General features: G+C 40.2%; 1 protein-coding gene across 1 annotated transcript in view; it reads left to right on the top strand.

Annotated features, from left to right (window-relative positions):
- DSCAM (DS cell adhesion molecule) overlaps window positions 1–23,331 on the top strand; it is a 336,030-nt gene that overhangs the window by 31,151 nt on the left and 281,548 nt on the right. The window contains exon 2 of the mRNA XM_081859359.1: window positions 21,729–22,046. Coding sequence (XP_081715485.1) covers window positions 21,729–22,046 — 318 coding nt within the window. The remainder of the gene's footprint in view (window positions 1–21,728; window positions 22,047–23,331) is intronic.

Here is a 23,331-nt window from a genome sequence, read left to right as displayed (position 1 = left end):
GGACACTGGCACCAGAGCCTGCAATAAACCCAGATGCCAACTTTGCTGCCACATACACCCGGACAACACCATTACTGGCCCCAACAACATCACACATACCATCTCGGGACTATTTAATTGCTCATCGTCTAACATTGTGTATGCCATAAAATGCCAACAGTGTCCTTCAGCTCTCTATATTGGACAAACAGGCCAGACCTTACGCCAAAGAATAAATGGACATAAATCCGACATCAGGAACCACAAGACAGAAAAACCAGTAGGAGAACACTTCAATCTCCCAGGACATTCTATACAAGATCTCAAAGTAGCTGTTCTATTACAAAGGAATTTCAGAAATAGACTGGAAAGAGAAGCTGCTGAATTGCAACTTATCACCAAACTTAAAACTATGGAGAGACCTGGTTTGAATAAAGACATTGGATTCTTATCTCATTATACATGACAAAGCCATTTTTCACCTTCTCACCCCTTGCTTTTTCCTGTTAGACCTATTGCAGTCGTTAAGAGTCGTCAACAGGCTCATCGCAGCTATCTGCCAATCACCCATTCCCACCACCCTTCTGAGTAATACCCCTCCCCACCTTCTCACTATATAGAAAGGTCCGGTGACTTCTGTTTCAGTGTATCTGAAGAAGTGTGCATGCACACGAAAGCTCATACCTAGAACTAACTCAGTTGGTCTTTAAGGTGCTACTGGAAGGAATTTTTTTATTTTGTTTTTTCCTATAATACAGTTTTCAATCCTTTATCATCATAAGGCCTATGGCTGATCAAGCCTCCCTTTGTGATCACCATTTAGCAACCATTTTGGCCATTGTCTGATGCTTAGCACATCATTTGAGCTTATTGCTTTAAGCAAATGCTTAAATGTGCAAAGTGGAGCCTATGAAAACCCAATACTGTTAAAAGGTTCTATATTTGCATGACATTTTTTACCTAATAAGACTACTGTTTGACAGATCTGTTTCCTTGTGAGACTGAAACACCTTCCTGTTTTCTGTAGCATTTCATCTTTCTATTACTAATTAACGATTATTTCCCCTGCCCTACAACAGACCAGAAGCAAAACCTCCATTGTGTTGTTTGAACAGCAGTTTTATCAAGGGTTGGTATAAGAATTGCTGGAAGGGTGGGGTTTTTTGGAGGGCGGCGGGTTTCCTTTTAGCTGCTCTTTTGAAGCCACATTCACAGCAACTCACCCCTAGCAAATGGGACCAGCCTTGGAGGCTAGGCATCATACCTTGCAAGGCTATTAGAAAGAGCCACATTGAACATTCTTTAACAATCCTCCAGTTTCAGAAATGTCTGCATAGATTTGGCATTCTGCTCTACAGGTCTGCCCAGCAGAGTGGGTACATAAGTCCCATTTTAATTTTATGCTGACTATAGATTCAAACCCCCCAAATTCTATAAGTGTCTCTGGGTAGCATCTTGAAGGATCAGACTGTAAGGGAATGCCTACCTGATAGCAAAAATACGCTGTATGTCTCTTTAATGCATATATTCTTACTTACAGTGTTATTAGAACTGGACGGTTCTGATTATGTAATACTGTGGTTTTTTTAATCCTCTGTATGTGTACTACTGGATATAATAAACTATAGGATTAAATGATCATGTTTTGGGGGATTAGCAAAAAATTAATACAGGTGATTTTTTGTGTGTGACCTTGTCCAATGACAGAGTTGTTCAAGTCCCTGTTTGAGTTGACTTTGAATACTGCAATTCTCTAGTGAGAATTACTCAAGAAACTGGTAGAGAGTGATAGTGGCATTCAGAAATGAAGGTATAAGTAGCCAATTAAGCAAGTGGCAAAGGAAGCATTTCGAGGCTTTACAAAATCTTTATAGCATTTGGGAGCACGTGATAGTTGTTTAACCCACCAGTAATATTTTGACATTGGTATAGGTGTTGTATGAAAGCGCGCACCTGAAAGCTGACTCTAGTTCAGTCAGCCCTGGACAAGGAAGTTGGAAGAGTCCTTGCTGAGCTGTTCCTTTTATTCCCTCTTATCTCTCACCCAATCATTTTTCTGAACTTCTGAGTGCAGCTGAGCAGTTTGCTCAGGTGGGGCTGGCTGGTTTCTCCACTTGGAGAACTTTTATATAGCTAAAAGAGATGAAAGGAACTGGTGGCAAGGTTTTATAGCTGGGCATGGGAGGCGGTTGTGCTCCCCATCTCTGCCTTTCAAAGAGATCCACTTGTACAGTAAATTGATTTTAAGGACCCCCTGCAGAGCTGAAAAATGCAAGGTTTTTGTACCCTTGGCACAATTTGAAATCATGGATTTCTCTCAGCCTATCTGAGAAGTCCGGCTTGTCGTAGGGGAGAATTGGATCATGTGGCTACTTGAGCTTGGGAATACATCTTCTGGATGTCCCCTCTTGACATTGCAGGCTCGAGGCTTGTTTCATGATAGTGGATGCTGCAGGCCAAAAGATCAGCTTTGCTTCCTTTAGGTGCGCAAGTTAATTAAAAGATGGGGAAAGTCGGGCCATAAGTAGGTCATTGTCATTTGTCACTGCTATTTGGCAGAAGCAGCACTGAGGCTGATAATACTATGCGGTTCATCCAAACACTTCCCCCTTCCTTAATCATCTGTTTCTTAATCGTAAATCAAACACACGAGGGCATCAATTTCTACACATTCCTGTATCCTTTTTTAAAAAAAGATGTATCCCTATTAGAAAAGTATAGCTATTGTTACTGAATGCTGGTAGAATTATGGAATTATTTATTCCAGAACTTGTTTTTGATGCCAGGGCTCAACCTTGGGAAAGCTGAAGAAGAAAGCCAGTGGAGGGTTTGTGAGTCGTGAGTCTGTGTACACTATTACCCTTTTATGTTATAACTAGTAGCTACACATATGCACACACACACACACACACACACACACACCTCAATATTTGGTTTTAATGTGGCATTACTCCTTTGTGGGTTAATTTCATAATGACACTTTCATAGATAATACCCACAGTTTCGACTCCATTGCCAACACATGTTCTTGTCATCCTGGCTATACAACTACCTTTTTAAAATCTGGAAAGTTGCTTTCTTTTGCTTTCTAGCTGGTTTAATAAAAATAAATATGCCTGATCAGTTATTTTGCATGCTTGACTCTCTGTTAGGGTGGATAGGGCTCTTGCATCTCCAATAACTGTATAGGAAAGGGGATTTCAACAGGCATATAATGCATGAGAAAGCTATACCTGTTGAGATTCCCTACATAATAAACCGCACCTCTTTTTCACCTGCCCCTCCCCCTCAATTCTTGTTGATCAGCAGAGTCTCTGCAAGATACCTGTCTGCTGGATATGATGGGAATCTCAGTAAGTAAATACTATAAAGGACAGTCTATAAATATATAAAACAAAGCAAACAAATAAATGACATTTGAACTCCTCTACCTTGTGCACAGCCCAGTCGGATGCAACATTAATGCATCACATGCATGGTTAATACATCAGCTTCCCCCTGGGATGTGATGGTGGCAGTTAGTTAATGCTGCACAGGACTGGACTTTCACATAGCAGAGAGGAGTTCAAACCCTGCCTTTGGATCTCCATTGTACAGGCAGTGGCCTTCAAGCTGCTGTTCTGCGCTTGCAGAACTCAGTGGAGATTACTTCTGACTACACATGCATACGATTGCAGGTCAGGACATTTGAGCCAATCCTGAGATTGTACTAGACATTACTATAAACACGGCTGGTGTCATTTTGTGATGGTGCCGTATCATGTACAGCTTGATGAAGTCAGGGCACAGGTGGGTTTGACAACACATTGCAGAAGGAGAAGAGTGAACGTGATATATGGCTGCTATTTTTAACAGTGGATCAGTGTCCACTGCAAACTTTTATTTATTAGCTGGATTTACAGTGGTGCCCTGCAAGATGAATGCCTCGCAAGATGGAAAACCCACTAGACGAAAGGGTTTTCCGTTTTGGAGGTGCTTCGCAAAACGAATTTCCCTATGGGCTTGCTTCGCAAGACGAAATGTCTTGCGAGTTCCTGCCGGTTTTTTCCCCTCCCCCCTTTTCCTAATCCGCTTATCAGCTGATCGGCTGATAAGCCGCTTATCAGCTGATCCGCTAAAAGCCGCTAAACTGCTAATAGCGCTAATCCGCTAGCTGTCAATGGGCTTGCTTCGCAAGACGAAAAACCGCTATACGATCAGCCTCACGGAACGGATTAATTTCGTCTTGCGAGGCACCACTGTATATTCTGCCTTTCTACATACTGCCTAAGTCAGAGAATGATAAAAGCAAAAATAAGAGAAGAATTGCATTAAAAAAAAAATCAGTGTACAAACAAAATAAGAGCAAATAAGCCTTGTGAAGAAAAAAACAAAACCCAGTCATTTTGGAGAATGAGCAGCCATACAAAATTATATTAAATCACAGGCTGAAGTCCTAGTTGTTACCTGTTGGTGGAAGACCATCAGGAAGTGGTGAGCCAGGCCTTCTTTGGAGTCAGGAGAGGGGTTCCATAGCTTGGTACCACCCACAAAAAGTGCCAGAACCAGAGCATCTGATATTGGTGAGACAGAGAGCAGAGGGTCTCCCTAAGATCTTTGGACCCATACATAGGCTGTTATGTGAATAAGCAGTCTTGGAAACAAACCAGTAGCAAACACCAGGGCTGGATTAACCATTAAGCAAAATAAGCACGTGCTTGGGGCATCAAGGAAAAGGGGGCATTTCCATTGCTGGATGTTTAACATTAATGGTCACAAATTGCTCAACTGAGTTCTCATTTTTTCAGTTGAAGTATATTAACAAAACAACTATGAAACAAGGCAGGATTAATGCCTTATCTCTACCAAGTATAGAAGCTGATGTGTTACTTAATATTAGTTCTAAGGATCTGATCAAAGACTTTGCAGTTAGAAAAAGTAGGAGAATTTTTTTCAAATATAAAATGGAAGTATACAAAAATGAAGAATATTTTCCATTTTACTGTAGGTTTAGTTTCATTTTGAAAAAATAAAATTTTATTTTATGGTTTATATTTCGAATTAGATAAATATGGTGGCACCAAAATGTTTTCAAGTGCTTAGGGCCTCTGAAGATCTTAATCTCGTCCTGGCATGCCACCCCTCAATATCATATGTGGCAGTTATCCAAGCAAGATCAAATTCTGCCATGAACTGTAAAAATGGTATTGTGTACATGACAGTACATATTATACTAGAGGAATTTTGAATCTGTCTATTCTGACCCTTGAAATTAAGGATCAATATAAAGTGTGGTGTATTTCAGCTTCCATTAAAGTTTTTAAGAATATAAACACGATGGGATAGAAGAATCTGTTTTGGTTTTTTCACTCCTATTTTGTTTGTTTGGTGGGAGAGGACAGCTCCCAACTTCCTTTGGAGTTGCAACATCATTGCTACTTATTAAAAATAATGAACTATCTTACCAGTCATACACTATGTGTCTCCCCTTCCCCCTCTGTAGATTTAATTAGCGTTTTTTTACCCCTTTTGCTAGGCTGGCAGAGCTGAGAGGAGGAAAACTGCATCAATTTGAAACCTTGTTAGAAATTTATGAAGTGCTAAAATGTTTTATTCCCAGAGGCTGGTTTGCCAGCTGTCACTGGTAAGCCATTCGCTGCCTGCCTGTGAGTTTGTCTGCGGTAGCAAAGGGAGGCAGTGGGCCACAGTCAACAAGAGCCTGTACATCATTTGGCAGATTATACACTCAATAATTAGCAGGAAGTGGAGTGCAACTAATTACTTTTTCCACAATTGGCCAATGACATTTTAGAGGAGGCCAATATGGTGTTTGACAAGGAAAGTGCAGAATGGAGAAGATGTTTTGGTCTTTATAGATTTAGAGCGATGGAACAGACTCCTCCCCATGTCACTGAAACCAACCCCTTGGCTCTGAGGCAGGGCGTGTTACAGTCAAAGCATTCCTGATCAATTTTATTTATTTAATATCCTTGCTTTTTAAGTGGCACAACAGTGGCTTCCAGGTACAAATGAAAAACTATGTGGTAACTACACGGGCTATAAAAATAAAACAACGAACTCCAGAAATAATCAACAGTACAAAGCCAACATAAGACATTCATCAGGGGAAAATAACCCCTATATAAACATGTGATAAATTAATTGGGGAAGGCTTGGAATGAATGAGAGGTCCTGAGAAAAATCTCTAGGAGGGAGTTCCATATATGTTGGGTGCCAACCTGATCTTTCCTGGGGGATAAGAGACCAGAGAGTCTGACACCAACCCTAAAGCTCAGGCACATTAAAAAGGGTGTTGGCGGTCCTTCAAATAATTGTTTAGGGCTGCAAAGGAGAAAGCAATCACTTTAAATTGTGCCTGGAAACAATTTGATAGTCAGAGTGAGTGATGGGGGAATCCTCCTGAGCAGTAATTGATGTGGTACATTGGCAGGGGGTAGAGGGGGTGATGGTACAATTCCATGCCCTACTTTGCTTGAACAAAAGTGCATTCTGTTCCTGCAAAGCCGCCATTCATCCCCCCCCAAAAAATCTGGTCAAGAATACAGTGGTACCTCGGGTTACAGACGCTTCAGGTTACAGACTCCGCTAACCCAGAAATAGTACCTTGGGTTAAGAACTTTGCTTCAGGTTGAGAACAGAAATCGTGCTCTGGAGGCGTGGCAGCAGCTGGAGGACCCATTAGCTAAAGTGGTGCTTCAGGTTAAGAACAGTTTCAGGTTAAGGACAGACCTCCAGAACAAATTAAGTTCTTAACCTGAGGAACCACTGTACACACCTCCTTATGTGGATAAAATTGCATTGTGGTGTAGTGGTTAAGAGCGATAGACTCGTAATCTGGGGAACCGGGTTCGCATCTCTGCTCCTCCACATGCAGCTGCTGGGTCACCTTGGGCTAGTCACACTTCTCTGAAGTCTCTCAGCCCCACTCACCTCACAGAGTGTTTGTTGTGGGGGAGGAAGGGAAAGGAGAATGTTAGCCGCTTTGAGACTCCTTTGGCAAAAAGCGGGATATCAAATCCAAACTCTTCTTCTTCATTTTGGAACGAATTCACCAGAACTTAACCTTCTAAATTATGGTTTCCAAACATTGGTTGCCTTCTTCTCTGAGCACATGTCACCATTTTTGTTCAGACACATTCTTCTTTATCTCTGTAGCTCTATAATGCCATTTAACAATGGAAAGAGATATTCAGATTAAGAGGGTATGAATCCAGATGAGGTTCCTGGATGAAAATGAACTCCCATCCCTACAATTGTTATGAAAGAAAATGCTTTGAGTTCTTACATACGAAGTAATACTGTTTTAAAAGCTTTTAAACTGACATCAGAGTTCAAGGATGGTAAGATTCTGTATGGTCAATAAGTAATTTCCTGTGATGCATTGCTGATTTAGAACCAGATTCTGGTATGAACTTGATAAAAGTAGTGATGTAATAGGCGGCAAGAAATCTAAATTGATAAAGGTAGGTACTAGGTAAGCACTGGTGTCTATGTTCAGATAAACAAAAGTTTCACTGCACTGTTGGGGGATTGGTGCCACCATATGCGCATCTCACTATTAAACAAAAAAATTGTTTAACAGATTTCACATTTATGTTGCATATCAATTATTTCTACAGTTCAATGTGAGAGTTAAAATAACCACCTTAAATTCTTTAAGCAGAAGAGAAATGCATTTTTGACAGTCAAGCAGGATGGTAAAATCATGCAAAGCCAGGGAGCAGGGCCACTAATTGTGTGAGGAACGCATAAAATGCTTTGCTGTGTGCTAAATTACACTTCAGGCCTTCTCCATTCTGCAGAGCTGAAGGTGTTCAAAACTGAAATGCTTCCATGATCTGCTAATTGACTTTGCGAGCTACATGATCAACCACTATACCCCAAAGCAGATGTACTGCAAGTTGCTTTTGACTGACAAAATGAGGGTGCAGAAATTCTGCTTGCAAACAGAAGCACGCTTGGGTAACCTTATCTTAGAATAGAAACTGGTCCCAGCCCTGGTGCTTTGGTGTGTGTAATGGAGCAAAATGTGTTAAGATGAGCACTGGTGCTTTGTTTTTATTTGAGGCTGCTTGTGAAAAAACACAGCCTACCTTTTGTTTTAGAATAAGCTCAATCTCATTTGCACATGTGCTAATATTATATATATATATATGTACACACAACAGAATTGCACCTTGCCTACATATGAAGGAAGATAGCTTCTTGGAAGCCAACTTTCCCCTCTATGAGTTTGGCCTTTAAAGTTCATTTCTCTGTGTACATTTCTGAAGAGTTAAAAAGAAAACCCCACAAGGTCACTTCAAAGAACTTATTAGCAAAGTGGAAACACTTAAATATTTCACATAGAAGTGGAGGAACCATTAGGAAATAGTTAATAGGGAATATAGAAAAACTAAACTAAACCTTTGTCTCTCTCATCTTGCAATTAAAGGAGTTATATTATTTTTTGGTACTGGAAGATAAAATTAGAAATGTGTTCCTGGGTTGTCTACTCTACATCCTGCATGGATCAAGACACATTTTCTCTATACTATTTTGTTTGTTTCTTTTTTTGTTTACAATGTTTTAACTCCCCTTCATCAAAAAAAGATCTCCGGGGAGTTTATACATCTCTCCAGTTAAAACAACAAGCTACACAATAAAATAGTAAAATTTAAACTAAAAATAAAAAAGTAACAAGTCCTGCTTTTAAAAAATCAAAATCCTAAAACAAAACAATAACAGAAATCCTAACAAAAAACAACAACCAAGCAGCATCACTCTGGCTTAAAGAGGTGTGTTTTCAGGTCATGTCTGCAATTGCGTAAGGAAGGAGCCAGCTGTGCCCCTAGGGGCTGACAGTTCCATAGGTCCTCCCTACATTACTATCCCATGAGCTACAATCATCAGTGAGCTCAGGAGAAGGGTCCCCTCTGCAGATCTTAAAGCACAGACCAGCAGATAATGGAAGAAGAATTGCTGCAAGTATGTGAGACTTGCTAGAATGTTTCTCTGACTCATTGAGAGCAAAGTTCAACAACTGGGTTTGTTATTTGTTGTGATGGGAATGAGAGTAAAAACATTGCATGCTCCTTGGGGGTCTTTGTATGTAAGGGGAGGAAGTTTTGTATGGCTTATAACAGGCCACAGTTTCCTGCTTCTTCTGAATATGAGAAACTGTAGTTTCTGCAGTTTAACACATGTGTGTTTGATCATTCTCTTAATGGCTTTAATGTATGTGCTCCTTTCCCAGGCACATAACTTCTTTGCCATGTGTATGTGTGTGTGTGTGTGTGTGTGTGAGAGAGAGAGAGAGAGAGAGAGAGAGAGAGAGAGAGAGGGAGGGAAATGTGTGTGGTATAGTATTGCTGGTGTTGTGTGTCTTGGTATTGTTGGTGTGTGTGTGTTCTCATTTTTGCTAAGGCACTTTTATTATGCCAACTCAAACACTGAACTTGGATGTCCCACCTGAGTTGGCCTATGTGAGTTGTGCTTGCGCTTGCAGTCACAAGACCTCGCACACTTGGAGGTTAGAGCACTGAATCTCTCAAAGTAAAGATTATGGGGTTACACATTTGGATACAAATCATTCCCTTACTCGTTTTTAAATGCAAAATGTTTACTGAATAGTTGTAATTGTGATTAATGCTCATCATTTGAATGATGCCTTTACTGAATTTCAATTCTTACAAAGACCCTGAGAGGATTGTTAGTATCTGCTTCTTCAGTATTCAGCTTGTCAGTATTTAGCCACACGGCAACATCTTCAGTAGTCTGCATATGTAAGCTCTCTCAGATATGCACATCATGCCTTCCACACCACAACATCCCAGTTAAGAATAGTATTGGTGAGCATTATTATGTTGTTTGCATATATCTCCTAAGCAGCAACGATGAGCCTACTATAGCAAGAAAGCATTGTTGTATATATGGGGGAGTGCTTTGCATTGGGGCAGGAACCACCACTCCCATGAAATAGTCTGCTGCCTTGGAGCTTTTATGAAAAAGCAAAATCCCTCTGGATATTGTGGATGACAACTCTGTGAGTCCCAGCCACCATGGCCAGTGATCAAAGATGAATTATGGTCTGCAACATCTGGAGGACACCACATCAACAGCTGTTGTCTCTGTGCTAGTGATACTACCATAGGCTACGGGTGAGGTAGAAATTCAGTTCAGTTTTTAATGTGAACCTACCTAATTTGCACTTTCCAAAACATCCCTATCTTTAGAAATTTTCACTTCTCCAAATTTTGTGATGCAGTTTTCCAATGAAATAATGAGTATGAAAATTAATTTAGTAGGAGAAGATGTACACAAAAATACACGTATTAATGAAATGACGTATAACATGCATTATGTTAGGTGAAAACTCCTATGTGTACATAGGAGAAATTTGCACTAAAGTGCTGATGAATTTTCATGCAGAACTTTTTGTTTTTTAATCGCAAACTGATGCAGAAATGTGGAGAACTGAACTTAAAGCTAGAAAAAAATAGAAAACCAGAGAAACAGCAACTTACAGATTCATGAGGTCCATGGAGTGCCTTCGGTCTAGGACAAGGGTAGCTAATGTGGTGCCCTTCAGAAATTCTTAAAACTAAAACTCCCTTCATCCCTGACTATTGGCCATGTTGGCAGGGGCTGATGGGAGTTGTAGTCCAAGAGCTTCTCAAGGGCTCCACATCAGGTAACCCTCTGGTTTAGGAGGTTTCCTGTGGGTGCTGCTGTGAAGGTTTTAATCTCACAGTGAAACTGTACCTGTCATGAATTCAGGCAGCATTAGATTGATGTGACACCCGGCCTCTGAATCCCATTGGAATAATGCTATGCTGTTTGTCCCCATCTCATATTATGTAAATCTGTTGCAAGGTCACATGTTAATTTTCACAGTTGGGCAAGTATTGGTTGTGTTCTGGTTTAGGTGAAAGGAAACTTTTTAAATGGATGTATTAGTTGTGACGTGGCTACTTCTTTGTGTTATCAGACTTAAATGTTCTAGGTTACTTAGCTTGTACCTGTGAAAGATACAAGCAGCATTTTAGCAAATGACAAAATAGAAAGAGGATATTAGATACCGTCATTCTACCTCATAGCCCTCTTCTGGCACATAATGCCATTAAATTGTGATAATGATTACACATAATGATTGCTTCTTACTTTGATTTCATTCAAAAGATCTCTTTTATCTCATCATTATTTATATGTTAAATCAGGCTTCATAACCTACATGACTGCTGATTATATGACACAGGTATTTAATTAGCACCTGCTGGAAGTAGAAGATTAAATTATTTTGCCAAATAGACTGCTCTTTATTTATATTTAACTGCTACTTGCAGTGTAATCCTATTCATTTTTACTCAGAAATGAGACTCATTGTTTTCAATGGAGCTTGCTCCCTAGTGTGTTTAGAGTTGGGAATTCAAGCTGACAGCCTTGAGCACACTTGTTATGGAGTAAACCCAATTGTACACAATGGGTCTGACATCTGGATAAACATGTATAGCAATCCACTGTCAAGGCATCCTTTGGTCCAGGAAAGGACTAAAGGTTGATGCAAATGGTGGAATCCAATTGGGACTCTAGTGCTCCCCAAAAGGCATTTGATCCAGTGGACAGCTCTGCTAATGGAAGAAGAGGAGGGGATTTTTTGTTGACCCCTTCCGCAATCCATAGTGTTCCCCAAAAATCTCCTCCAAAGAGGAGCCAGGATGAATATGGAGGGGAGTCACACTTACAGGGAGAAGGGGAAATATGTATACACCCATTAAGGGGCAACATGAGCAGAAAGGGACTGTGCCTTTAACCCCATCCCTGCTGGCATGTTTCTCATGCTGGCTTTCCTATATCTCACAAAGGCTCCCCTTGAAATTTAAGAACTCTGGAAGCACAGGGTTCGTCATTTGTATGCTTAGTATGAAAAGTATTCTCAGGCACTTGACTGCCTTAATTTTAGACGTTGCTTTATTGTCTAAACTGACCAAAGATATATTATGTGTTCCTTTAATTATGGCACAGGTTAGGTCATGGTCCTGTATTTTGGGAGCTGTGATTCGTGTTTTGCTTTATATTTAGGGCACTACTGTGCTTCAGCTGACCTAGCCTCCTGTGATGGGCAAACTGTCAAATGTAATGAAATCAATGTGGAATCCTTATTCCTAGTGGGAAAAATGAAGTACAGTTGAGAATTAACATTAGTAAATATCCTGGGGGACATTTCAGTCTATGGCAGATTAAGGGGTGGGGGATACATCATAACTTTAAATCCAGTGTATAATGTAGTACTGTAGATCATCACCATATTGCCCAGCTTTAAAAAGGTGGTCCTACAACATAAGGGAATGAGTGATTATATTTATATCTCACCTTTCCTCCAAGTTGTTAATGGTAGCATATATGATTCACTCCCACCCACCCTGCTTTATCCTCACAACAACCCTGTGAGGTAGGTTAGGCTGAGAGACTGTGGCTGGCCAAAGGTCACTCAGTAAGCTTTGTAGCTGAGCAGGGATTTTAACTTTGGTCTCCTGGTCCATCACTCTAACCACTACATCACACTGGTTCTCCCTTCCCTGTCTGGGGATAAAAAATATGCATTATCTGGCCCTTACCATGTTGTTTTCCATCTTCGGATGGGAACTAAATTTCTACTCTCATCACTTGTTTTTTCCACAGCCCTCATGCTCCTCCCTTCATGGTGGGAGCAAACCAAATAGGAAGTTCTCTGTTAACTATAGTTTCCCATTCCTCCGGACCAGGAAATGAAAGTTAACAGTTTTAGAACCAGGATATTAAACCATGGTTTGAAGGTGGCTTGTTCCAGAATTCCCTGTTGACCATTTTCCTTCTTAGGACAAAATGGGAAATTAATGAAAGATTCCCTGATCTCCCATTGCGAAGGCTGGAGCAGAATGACCAAAAACCTCATTAATATCTCTGCTTGTTAAATAACTTCAAAAGGCTCAAATGAACAGTATTTATATAAGCCAATCCTATTTTGGAAATGAAACTGGAAATGAAACCAGAGGTTATTACCCTTTCTTTGCATGCAATGCCTTAGGACATCCTATATGTTTAGTTTTTGCCTCTCCCCCTGTTTTAAACACAAAACTGATGCCTTTATGTTGTTTGCCAATATTTTCCAGCTCCCTAAGCAAATATTCTAAAGGCATATGTTTTATAACTTATTTCTTAAACAACTCCCCCACTCAATCACAAAACACTCAAGTGCTGATTTACAGCCCACATCCACCCTGCGTTTCCCCCCTTTTCCTTTCATTGTAATCATTATCTGCTACAACATTAGAGAAGGCGTGCAGATCAGAAATAAATGGTATCTTTCTAGCTGATTAGAGACTTGCATCTAGGATTCTTGCCATTCATTATCTGCAAGTGCGTGCTCCCTGTGTGACTGAAAAGACAAGGCAAAAATGCTTATTATGCTTTCAGCAATTCCACTCATTCTCCTTCCTTTTATGGTTTGACCTAGGGACATTTGACTTAAAAAAAAATATGGAGGAAGCTTCCTTTGATTTAATAGTAAGTTCTGTCCTGCAAAACTGAATGGGAATGTAAAATCTTCCATTTTGCAAAGAGTCCCCCCCCTTTTTTTGCTGGCCTTTTTTGTAGTTGAAAACAATTACATGCTTAATTATGCTTATTAGAGGATTTGATTATGAGATTGCTTTAGAGGAATGTGTTGGTGGAATGAAAAGTTGAATGTCTTGTTGAATTATGAATAGTAATTTGAGAAAGGTGCAATTTTGTTTTTGTTCATTTTCGACATGCTATAATTTTATATTGTTTAGCCCTAAAATACTAATAACTTGGCATCCATTAAATGTGCATGACATGGATAGTAATTCTATAGTTTTAAAAGAATGTATCAGTGGGAGCTCTTTTTCACTTACAACAGGATTTACGCACATCTTTACCCAATATGTGGTAATGTGACATCAGATTCCACATCCTGCCTGATTTCCCCCCGCTATTTCACAGAATAAACCTTGAAGGTGGTGGTGATGGTGGGGAAGCTTTTGCATGTCTTTGCATGCTGAATTGTACTTTTATCTTATTATACACTGAGTCTTTGTGATGGGTATTTACAGCACAGTTTCTGCAGAGCTGAATAACTAGATTTTGTGTGTGTAATAAATATACATGAAAACAGGTATGGTACATTAACTTGACATAATGCCAGTTCTCTGCCAGAGCTTTAAAACAGTAACTTGAAATTTTTGTACTGAAGTTGACATAAAACAAGTTTAATATCTTTCCTACAGTTGCTGTGCATGGGAATATGTGGTAACTGAGGATAGGAGTGGGCCGACATCACCGGATAGGCTGTTAGAAATCTTGTCTTGTCTGTAGCTGTTGTTGCTTGTTTATGATTAAAAAAAACCCCTCTGACTTCCCGCTTATTGATATTGTAGGTCTTTGTGCTAGGAATGACTTTGTTTAGTGCAATGATTGAAAACCAGAAAGTAAATATATATATAAAAATATGCAGCTTGCTGTGGAGGACACAGATTTGTGTGTATGTGGCCAGTTGCACACCATGTCAGATACTTGGGGTGTGCATTGGCTGTGTGTGTGCCCTGAATGGCAACACAAATCAGGGTGATTTGCTTTAGTTTTCACATCACTGAGTTCAATTGTGGTGTTAACAAGTTGTGTTAAAGTGGGTCAGGGAGTGAACAGCCTTCTAAATATCATTGTTGCTTTAGTTTTTCCATAGGACTAAGCATACAGCCAACCCCACGGTGAAAAAGAGCCTAGGGAAACACCCAGAGCATGCAAGAGGGGGAAAAAGCACAGAGGAGGAGGTTGTGGGTAGATAGGTGGGGGATGTTTTGTATTGGTGAACAGATCTAACTTTTGATGATTGTAGTGAATTCTGCCCTCCCCTGCAGTGTACTCCATTCACAGTGTTATGGGGGAGGAATAAACAGAGTTGCTTTTCACATGGGTTGTCATTTTACTCTGTTTTTCCTAACAATTAAAAAACAAAGTTCACTCTCTCTCCTTTTCTTCACAAAGGGTACTTCCAGGAAGCAGAGTGAGACAGTGAGAAACTTTCCAAATGACTAACACTTAGTGTGGATTTATCACCTTCTTATTTATTTCCATTATTCAGGGAGCCCACCCCACCCCCTTTTGAAATATGTGCTGCCATGCATTGTCATTCTGTGTGCAAAAGGGATGGGGGTGGCAGGGGCTCCAGAAGAGCAGAAAGAGATGAACCTGGAGATTCCTCATACTTGCCGTTATCCAGTAGCAGAAACAGAAAAAAGAGGGGGCATAGAAGGGGTAAATATATTTCTAGGTAGACGAGTTAGGTCCCACATGTTAAGATTTCTGAAAAACAGCAACAGTATATGCTATTTACAGAGTGCGGCAATTGTGGTGGGGTTGGGGGAGAGCTGCTGCTTTGGAGGTGCTTGCTCTCTGTCCCCTCCTCCCGTATCACTCATGCTGTTTTCACCTCCCAGTGATCAAAGCATTTGCTTGAAGTAATGGAAGGAAGGTGTAAAAGGATTTTACAACCCCATTCAATTCACTGGGGGCTAAGTGTTGTTTCAACACACTTTGACTAGTGCTGCAATCTACTGACTAGTGCTGTAGCTCAGGAGCAGAGCATCTCCAGACAGAGCAGGCAACATGTCCCAGCATCAATCCCCAGCATCTCCAGGTAGAGCTTGGAGAAATTCCTGGCCTGAAATCCTGGAGAGCTGATGCCAGTACATGTACACAGTTCCAGGCAAGATGGACCCACGACTCTGATTCAGTATTAGGCAGTTTCCTGTGTTCCTAACACCACAATCTTATAGCTGATATACATTTATTTATTTGCACTTTTGTCAGGCTTGAGACTTTAGGAACCAGCTTATATACATTTATTTTTGCCTAAAAGCCCCTCCTGTTGCATTATTGTTCCTCTCCAAATGCACCCTTGAACTTCCAGCATGTTCAGATCCCTAATAAATTCTTCTAAGATGAGAAGCTTGAGTAATTCATTTAATGGAAGCGAGTCTATTCTCCAGGGAGATTTGGTCATAACCAAGCCATTGTCCCTTCCATACTTGTTACACAGAGGGCCAAAACTGTTAAAGGGACGGTTGAAATAGAAGCTAGCATGCCCTTCCGTTTTACAGAAGCCGTGACGCAGATGTCCTTGTATAGCAACACTGCTCAAGTAATCATAGCAGATTTGCAATTACTTTCAGCCCTGCCATTTCCCCCCTCTCTCGTTTATGTCTTCTGCCATCTGTTCCATGGTGTTTCCTCTTTAAAATTATGCAACTCTCATTCATAGTTACATGTTAGCTCCCATTTTGAACTGTGTTATGGTTATGCTCAATACTGCAGCAGATAAATGAACTGATTTATTATGACCAGCTCTGACCTCAGATGAGAACATTTCACTCCCATTAAATCTATGGCTCGGTGCTTTTAACGTCCCAATGACTGAGACTGTTTTTGGCAATGAATAATTTGAGTTTTAGTTGGATGTTGCAGGAAAAGATTGGAGAGACACATGTTATAGTTTACCCATGTCTTTCATAAATGTATCCTCCATTATTATAAACAACAACAACAAATTAGTTACAGCTGTTCCTACTGAGAATAATGATTGCAACGATGAGGATGGGCTATGGGTGCTTTGCAAGCAGAAGATTCCAGGTTCTGTCCCTGTCCAGCTCAAGCTGGGAACGACTCCTATCTGAATCCCCAGAAACCTGCTGCAAGCCCCTGTATGCAGTATTGAGTTAGATGGATCAGTGGTCTGACTCTGACACAACATGCTCTTATGTACTTAGAAATACCACAGCCCTTTTTATGTAGGGTTGTGCAGAATTGTCATTGAGTTTATTTTTCTCAGCAAAAGGTGGCATTTTGCAGGGGGGACAGAACTTTCCCAGGGGAAAATAATAATCACCTTTTGCTCTGAAACTGCAATCCCTTCCCATTTCTTGGAAATCCCCCCCCCCCCCGGGGAATAAATCACAATAGCATTGCATTGTAGAATGTCTTCTTTTAAAGGGGCTGCAACAGCTACTTTTGAAATAAGGGATCTGTTTCTCCTTTTCTTGCTGAGAGAGGGACAGGATTGTATTGCACCTAGCTACACTATCAACTTTCTTAAAATAAAGAAGCGACCATTGGTGCACAACTGTGCACAAGTCCATCAACATGGAACGAAAATGGGGCAGAGTGGGGGGTAATGGGTTGAGGTGGACTTTGCACAGTCCGCTAACCTGTGTGGGGGCCAGGAATGGAACCCCTGCACAAACGGGAGTTGCCTGTAGTTAAGGTTTCGGGTCCTGTTCATGCGCTACCTGAAAAATTGCTGAGACAGGGAACGAAATCATGTACGGAGGAAAAAGTCCTATTGAACTTACAGGTTCATAGTGTATGGTGTAACATTAACCTTAAGGGAGCCAGTGTAGTGGTTCATGACACGTCTGTACATATCTTATGACAAATCAATAAAAATTAGTTAAAAGAAATAAGACTAGGACAGGAGAGATCCAAGTTTGAATATTCACTCAGCCATGAAGCTGTCTGGGGAGTCCTGGGCTAATCACTAGGTCTCAGCTTAACCCACACCACACTGTTGGGGGTATAAAATGGGGTGGGGATCATGAGACTAGGGGTGTGGGAGACACTCACTCACTTCCCCCTAAAATATTTCAGACCAATGTGGACATGAAGAGAACTGAACTTAAGACTGGCGAAATGAGAGGAATGAGTCCTTGGAGGAAATGGAGGTTTTAAATGCAAGCAACAAACCTTCTTACCGACTTCTTCTGTTCAATGATAGTTAACAATAGTGGGTAACAAGAAAGTGCCAGAATCCAAGCTTGCCTGGTAGAAGCGGGTTTTCTGCGGCTTTGCATTTTAAATTCTTGCTAGTGTTGTTTATGGGGAATACTGAATTGTCCTGGTTGCCTATATTTGAATTTGGCTGAGCCAAATGTCTCAGAAACTATTAGTCTTTAGTGTTTTATAATGTTCTAATAATGTTTTTCCTTTCTCCTGTGGAAACCTGTGAGTCTCTTTGGCTGCCCTTAATGAGTCTGATAAGCTTTTAAAATCTGCTTTGCCCACTGTATGCTGCAATCACACTGATGTATTTTGGCCTCCAAAATTGTTCATAGTGATGAATGTCACCTGAAAATGAGTGCTTATTAATGTTCATTATGTGGTTAATTCTCTCTTCCTGACATGCATGCGAATACTATTAACATTAATGAGAGCTACACAGTGGCACCAGTGAAAAATAGGCACATTGATACCAACACCGTGAGGTGCCTACAGTTTCTCTAAAAGGAAACAGTACATTTTATTGTCATAGTTTCTGTTTGAATCCTCAGTCTAATATCTTCTGTTTAGAAATTTCCACATGCAAGTTTGAGGAAACGATGAAGAGTCCATATTGTCAACTGTAGCAGCCTCCTCTTTTTATCAGCTGTGGGGAAACTTTGGCACTCCTGATATTGCTGAACCATTGGCCAAGCTTGTTGGGACAGATGGGAATTGGAGTTCAGCAACAACTGGAGGGCTCATGGTTCCCCGCACCTGTTCTTTGTCCCCCACCCCATTATATGTGGGCAGCCTTCTTCCATGGAAACCTCCATACCAGGCTCTTCTTGTTCCCTCAAGCTTTGTAGTTCCGGGGGGGGGGGGGAGAGGAGTGTTCCCTGGCAAAGGGCCTCTTCAGTAACTGCATCTAAGCTGTGGAAATCCTCCGTCTCCTTAATATGGACTCCTGGCACCTTCTTTAATCTCCAATTGACTCCTGGCAAAACAGACCACCCTGTCCACTCATGCTTTTAATGTCTATATATATATATTAGATTCACATCTTTTAAGACTGTAATTCTATACATTCTCACCTGGGAGTAGGTTCCATTGAACTTTGTGGGGCTTACTTCTGAGTAGGCTTGTGTAGAATTGCACTGCTAGTTGCCTTTTAATTTTTTGTATGGACTGGTTGTAGAGTTTCTTACTGCTGTTCTCTTTGAAATTATTTTGTTTAATTTCTACTACATGTTTTTGAAGGAATATTTATTGTTCAATAATGATGATAATCTTAATCATGTACTCTGTCTTTTCTCTCATGAGAGCCTAAGGAGGTTAACAATAAAGTGTACACAGATATGCGCACCACACAAATTACACATTGCCAGTGGGACTCATAAACAATATAAGAAATATTGCTGTTATAGATGGAAATAGCAATGTTCTAAATAGTGGCAATAATGTATCAAAACATATGGTGAAATGAATTACAACACTGACACATAAAAATAGATGCAATAGAGAATTGTATAGTAGCTGAGAAACCACTGGGTGAACTGAAAATACAAAATTCCTCTTTGTGGAAGGTTTCTGTATTCTCACTCAGTAAAAGGAGGGTGAGACTGGAGTCCTCTGCACACCTATCTAGGAGAATGATACAGACTTATTTGTGAGCTTACTTGTGCAGAATTGCACTTTGAGTTGCTTAATTCAATCATTCATGTTCTCTACTTCAATTTTATTCATACTATTTTTTTAAAAAAAGCTTTTATGCCCTGCTTACACTGAACTTGCCTTTGATTTTTGTCTCTTTATGTGTAAATAAATATTTGAAGGCAGTTTGGATTCATCAAGGGCAAAAATGCTAAGATGTTTTTCTTTGTTCTTTAGTTGCTACAATTCTGGATTAGATTCTGTCCTCTGATAAGTGTGTGCCCAGATGATATTTTGCCTCTAATATGTAAGAGATAAAGGCAATTTTAAATTAGAATGTTGATTAATTATGAATAGGCAATGGGGATTCTTTTATATTTACTTATTAAATGAGTTTAAGATGGAAATCAATAGCCTTGAACACTGGATGCAAAGATTGCAGATTGTATTTTGTCTTTTTGCATGTAGTTGCATTAAAATATATCCAGCTGAACACCCTAGGAGTGGTTTCACAAGTGATATGAAATCACTAATATTTAAAAAATCTAATATTAAAATCTAATATTTAAAAAATCTAATATTTTTAGAAACTTGTTGACGTGTTTATTGTACATGCCACAATGACATTTTTATGATATCCCCACAGAAATGCACTTCATTTGCCATGAAAAGGCACTAATGTTAGCTGTCAGTCGCTCCTTTTTCCCCTCCACAGAGAAATGCAACCACACCTATTTATCTCTGAAGAATGTGGTTGCCACTTTTTCTCTGGCTTTGCTCCTGTGCTTTTTAACAGTGGCCTCTCAGAGAAATGTAAAAGCAGAAGCTTTTCTAATCATTTATCTCCACTTGTTTAATTTCTGTGTGTCAGGCTGCTGTTAAATGCACAAAAGCAGTGCCAGAGGGGAGGGGTGGAATGCCACCAGCGGCTGGTGTAAGTGGCATTATTTTGTTGCCAGCATCCAATTAACTATTAATTTAATTCCTTGCATTTTGAGGTAACCCACTTACAAAACATATTTCTTTGGCTCTTAGCAAGCAACCCTGCTTAGTCCTTGGTTCATAGTTTTGACAAAATTGTTTTATGCCAAGCCAGGAAACGTCCTATTAATATCTGCACTGCCGTTGGTATTCAGCACAGCACATGGCCCTGCATTAGTTTGTATTCAAATCTTCTGCCTCTTGTGTATTCAAGTCACATCTGTTTTCTTTGACTAACAAAGTGAAGTTTCTATTGCAGCTGATGCAACCCTGCAGGGTTACTTTGAATCAGCATGTGCTGCTTTTTGCAGCCATTAGCTATGAGAACCTGGACTGCCAGTTATCACTTTGTATCAGTGTCTCACAGTTTTGCCCAGGGGTACTTTGAGAGTCTTCTTTCTCCAGCTTTTCAAAAAATAAAAATGATGTCAATTACCAATCTCCCTGTTCTTGCAGTTTGGGTCATAATGTCTAATGGTTAGACCTGGGTTGGGGCCAAGAAAGTGAACATCTTGATGCTGGAAGGGTAGCGGATGTGGCGGCATGAATGTGGCGAAGGAAGAGGGCAAGGAGGGACTAAGTAGAAACATAGATGGACTTTTGGGGAGTGGTTCTCCTCCTGAGTTAGGCATGAGAGGGAAGCTGTTAGTTTTCCCGTAAGAGAACCTGAGAGGAAAAGCTGCAAGGTTGTTATTACACTTGCATAGGAAACCTGCTGTCCAGGGTGCTGAACCTTCTCCTTCAAGAGCAAGTTCTCTTTTTTTCTGAGAGATTAGTTTAATCATCAGAATATTGACTATTACAAAAGCATAAAATGTAAAGAGAACTAAAATGAAGAAGAAGAAAGGGATCATTTACAAAGATCAATGTAAAATGTTTTTGGGGAAAGAGAACAATGCTACTGGCATCTTAATGAAAGTATGATGAACACTCTTCCTATTTTATTTAAAATAAAAAATGCTGACAATGTTTGAAAGTAATTTCATTTGCTTTATCCAAAACAGTAACACTATTCCTGCTTGTTATCATATTCTTTGCCCTCTGATCTGAAGTCCATGACTTCTTAGTTAATTAAATTGGTTACAGTTTTCTGCCATGACACCTGAGCAAGGAAATTGCCATCTTCCACGTGAATCCAGTTTCTCTAGCAACCTTTGTTTCACTGCAGTTTGCAAACCAAAAGATAATGCCCTATAATATAGAACAATGTCCAGCTACTGCAAAATCCCAACTAACAGTAGTGTGTCATCCTTAATGAAGAGATAAACTGACTTTAATACCCCTACCCCTTGCTAACTATGTACATTTCTGTTTCTGTTTTGCAGTTTTCGGTGAAGATCTACATACCAGCTTATATTTTGTCAATGCATCTTTGCAAGAGGTAGTGTTTGCTAGCACCACAGGGACTCTGGTGCCCTGTCCTGCAGCAGGGATCCCTCCTGTGACGCTCAGATGGTACCTAGCAACGGGCGAGGAGATCTACGATGTTCCAGGGATCCGCCACGTCCACCCTAATGGCACTCTCCAAATTTTCCCTTTCCCTCCTTCAAGCTTTAATAACTTAATCCATGATAACACTTACTATTGCACAGCTGAAAATCCTTCAGGGAAAATCAGAAGTCAGGATGTTCACATTAAGGCCGGTGAGTACAGTCAAATATTGCTCTGGTTAGTGTGCTAGATGGTGGTGTAGCATAGAAAAGTGGCTTGGTTCATGTCCAGTGTCTTACTGGCCAGGCAGAAACATGAGAAATGTAATGTTTACAGGAATCAAAATAGGAGAACATCTACACACGATGTTGCAACTAGGGTGGCAAGATGCAAAGAGAACAAGGTCTTGCACCGTTAGTAGTTGTGTGGCAAGCTGCACAGCTGAAATGCATTTTGTAACACAAGGTGCAGGAACCCTGTTTTATTTTGCATCTGACCCATCCCTAGTTGCAACCTTCCAGATACTGTGATATTTCAGAATACTGGTAGGGGATTGCTTTCAGGAAAAACTATCCTAATCAGACTATGTAGATGGAAAATTAATAGGCTAGGCTGGACCCTTGAAACAATAGTTTGTTTGTTTGTTTGTTTGTTTGTTTGTTTAAAAAAGCAAATGGCCTGTTGTGTGTTAAAAGACGGAAAGTAATTTCTTGCTTTATTTTCAGATATATCGTCATCAATGAAAACAAATGCAACTGAATCCACTTGATGTTAAATTCTGCATGTTACCAAATTGCTACTATAGAAAATTTGATTTAATATAGAGTATGAAATTAAATATAAAGCAAGTTGGTTTTATGTGTTGTGAAAGAATTCACAAAGTCCCATTGTGCCAGTAATATGCTTACGTTAGAGCCAAGGATGATTTCCCACAAAAATAATAATCACATTTTCATCTTTGTTAACAGCTTTCTCTTTCACTTCATCTGTTTCCACTCACTAAAACAAATCTTTGGGGACATCTGTGTTACAGACTCATATGCATTTAACTGCCATAGCTTTCCTTTATAAACGCAGGGTGGGCCATTTTTCAAAGGGTTCTTCTCTGTTGTTTCGTTTACCAACACTCTCTATTATGGGGAACTTGAACCTCATTGCATAGCCTGTAACAGGACCTAATCAACAGGGAAGATCTAGTGAGTCTTTCCAGGTCTCCTTAGTCAGGGTCCCATATAGTACCAGAACCCTAATGTTATTCAAGACTGAGTAGAATATCTTAACCCTCCTTGGTTCTTCCAATAAAGTTGTTGATATACTTTTGGTCTCTAGGCATTGTTCTACTATAAATGCCTGATATGTGGGTGGTGCTGTGGTCTAAACCACTGAGCCTCTTGGGCTTTCCGATCAGAAGGTTGGTGGTTTGAATCTGCACAACGGGGTGAGCTCCCGTTGCTCTGTCCCAGCTTCTGTCAATCTAGCAGCTCTAAAGCATACCGG

The sequence above is a fragment of the Podarcis erhardii genome, assembly GCF_964252035.2.
Source record: "Podarcis erhardii genome assembly, chromosome: 4".
NCBI lineage: Eukaryota > Metazoa > Chordata > Lepidosauria > Squamata > Lacertidae > Podarcis > Podarcis erhardii.
Note: the sequence above shows the minus strand (reverse complement) of the source record. Positions and strands in the feature narration are given on the sequence as shown.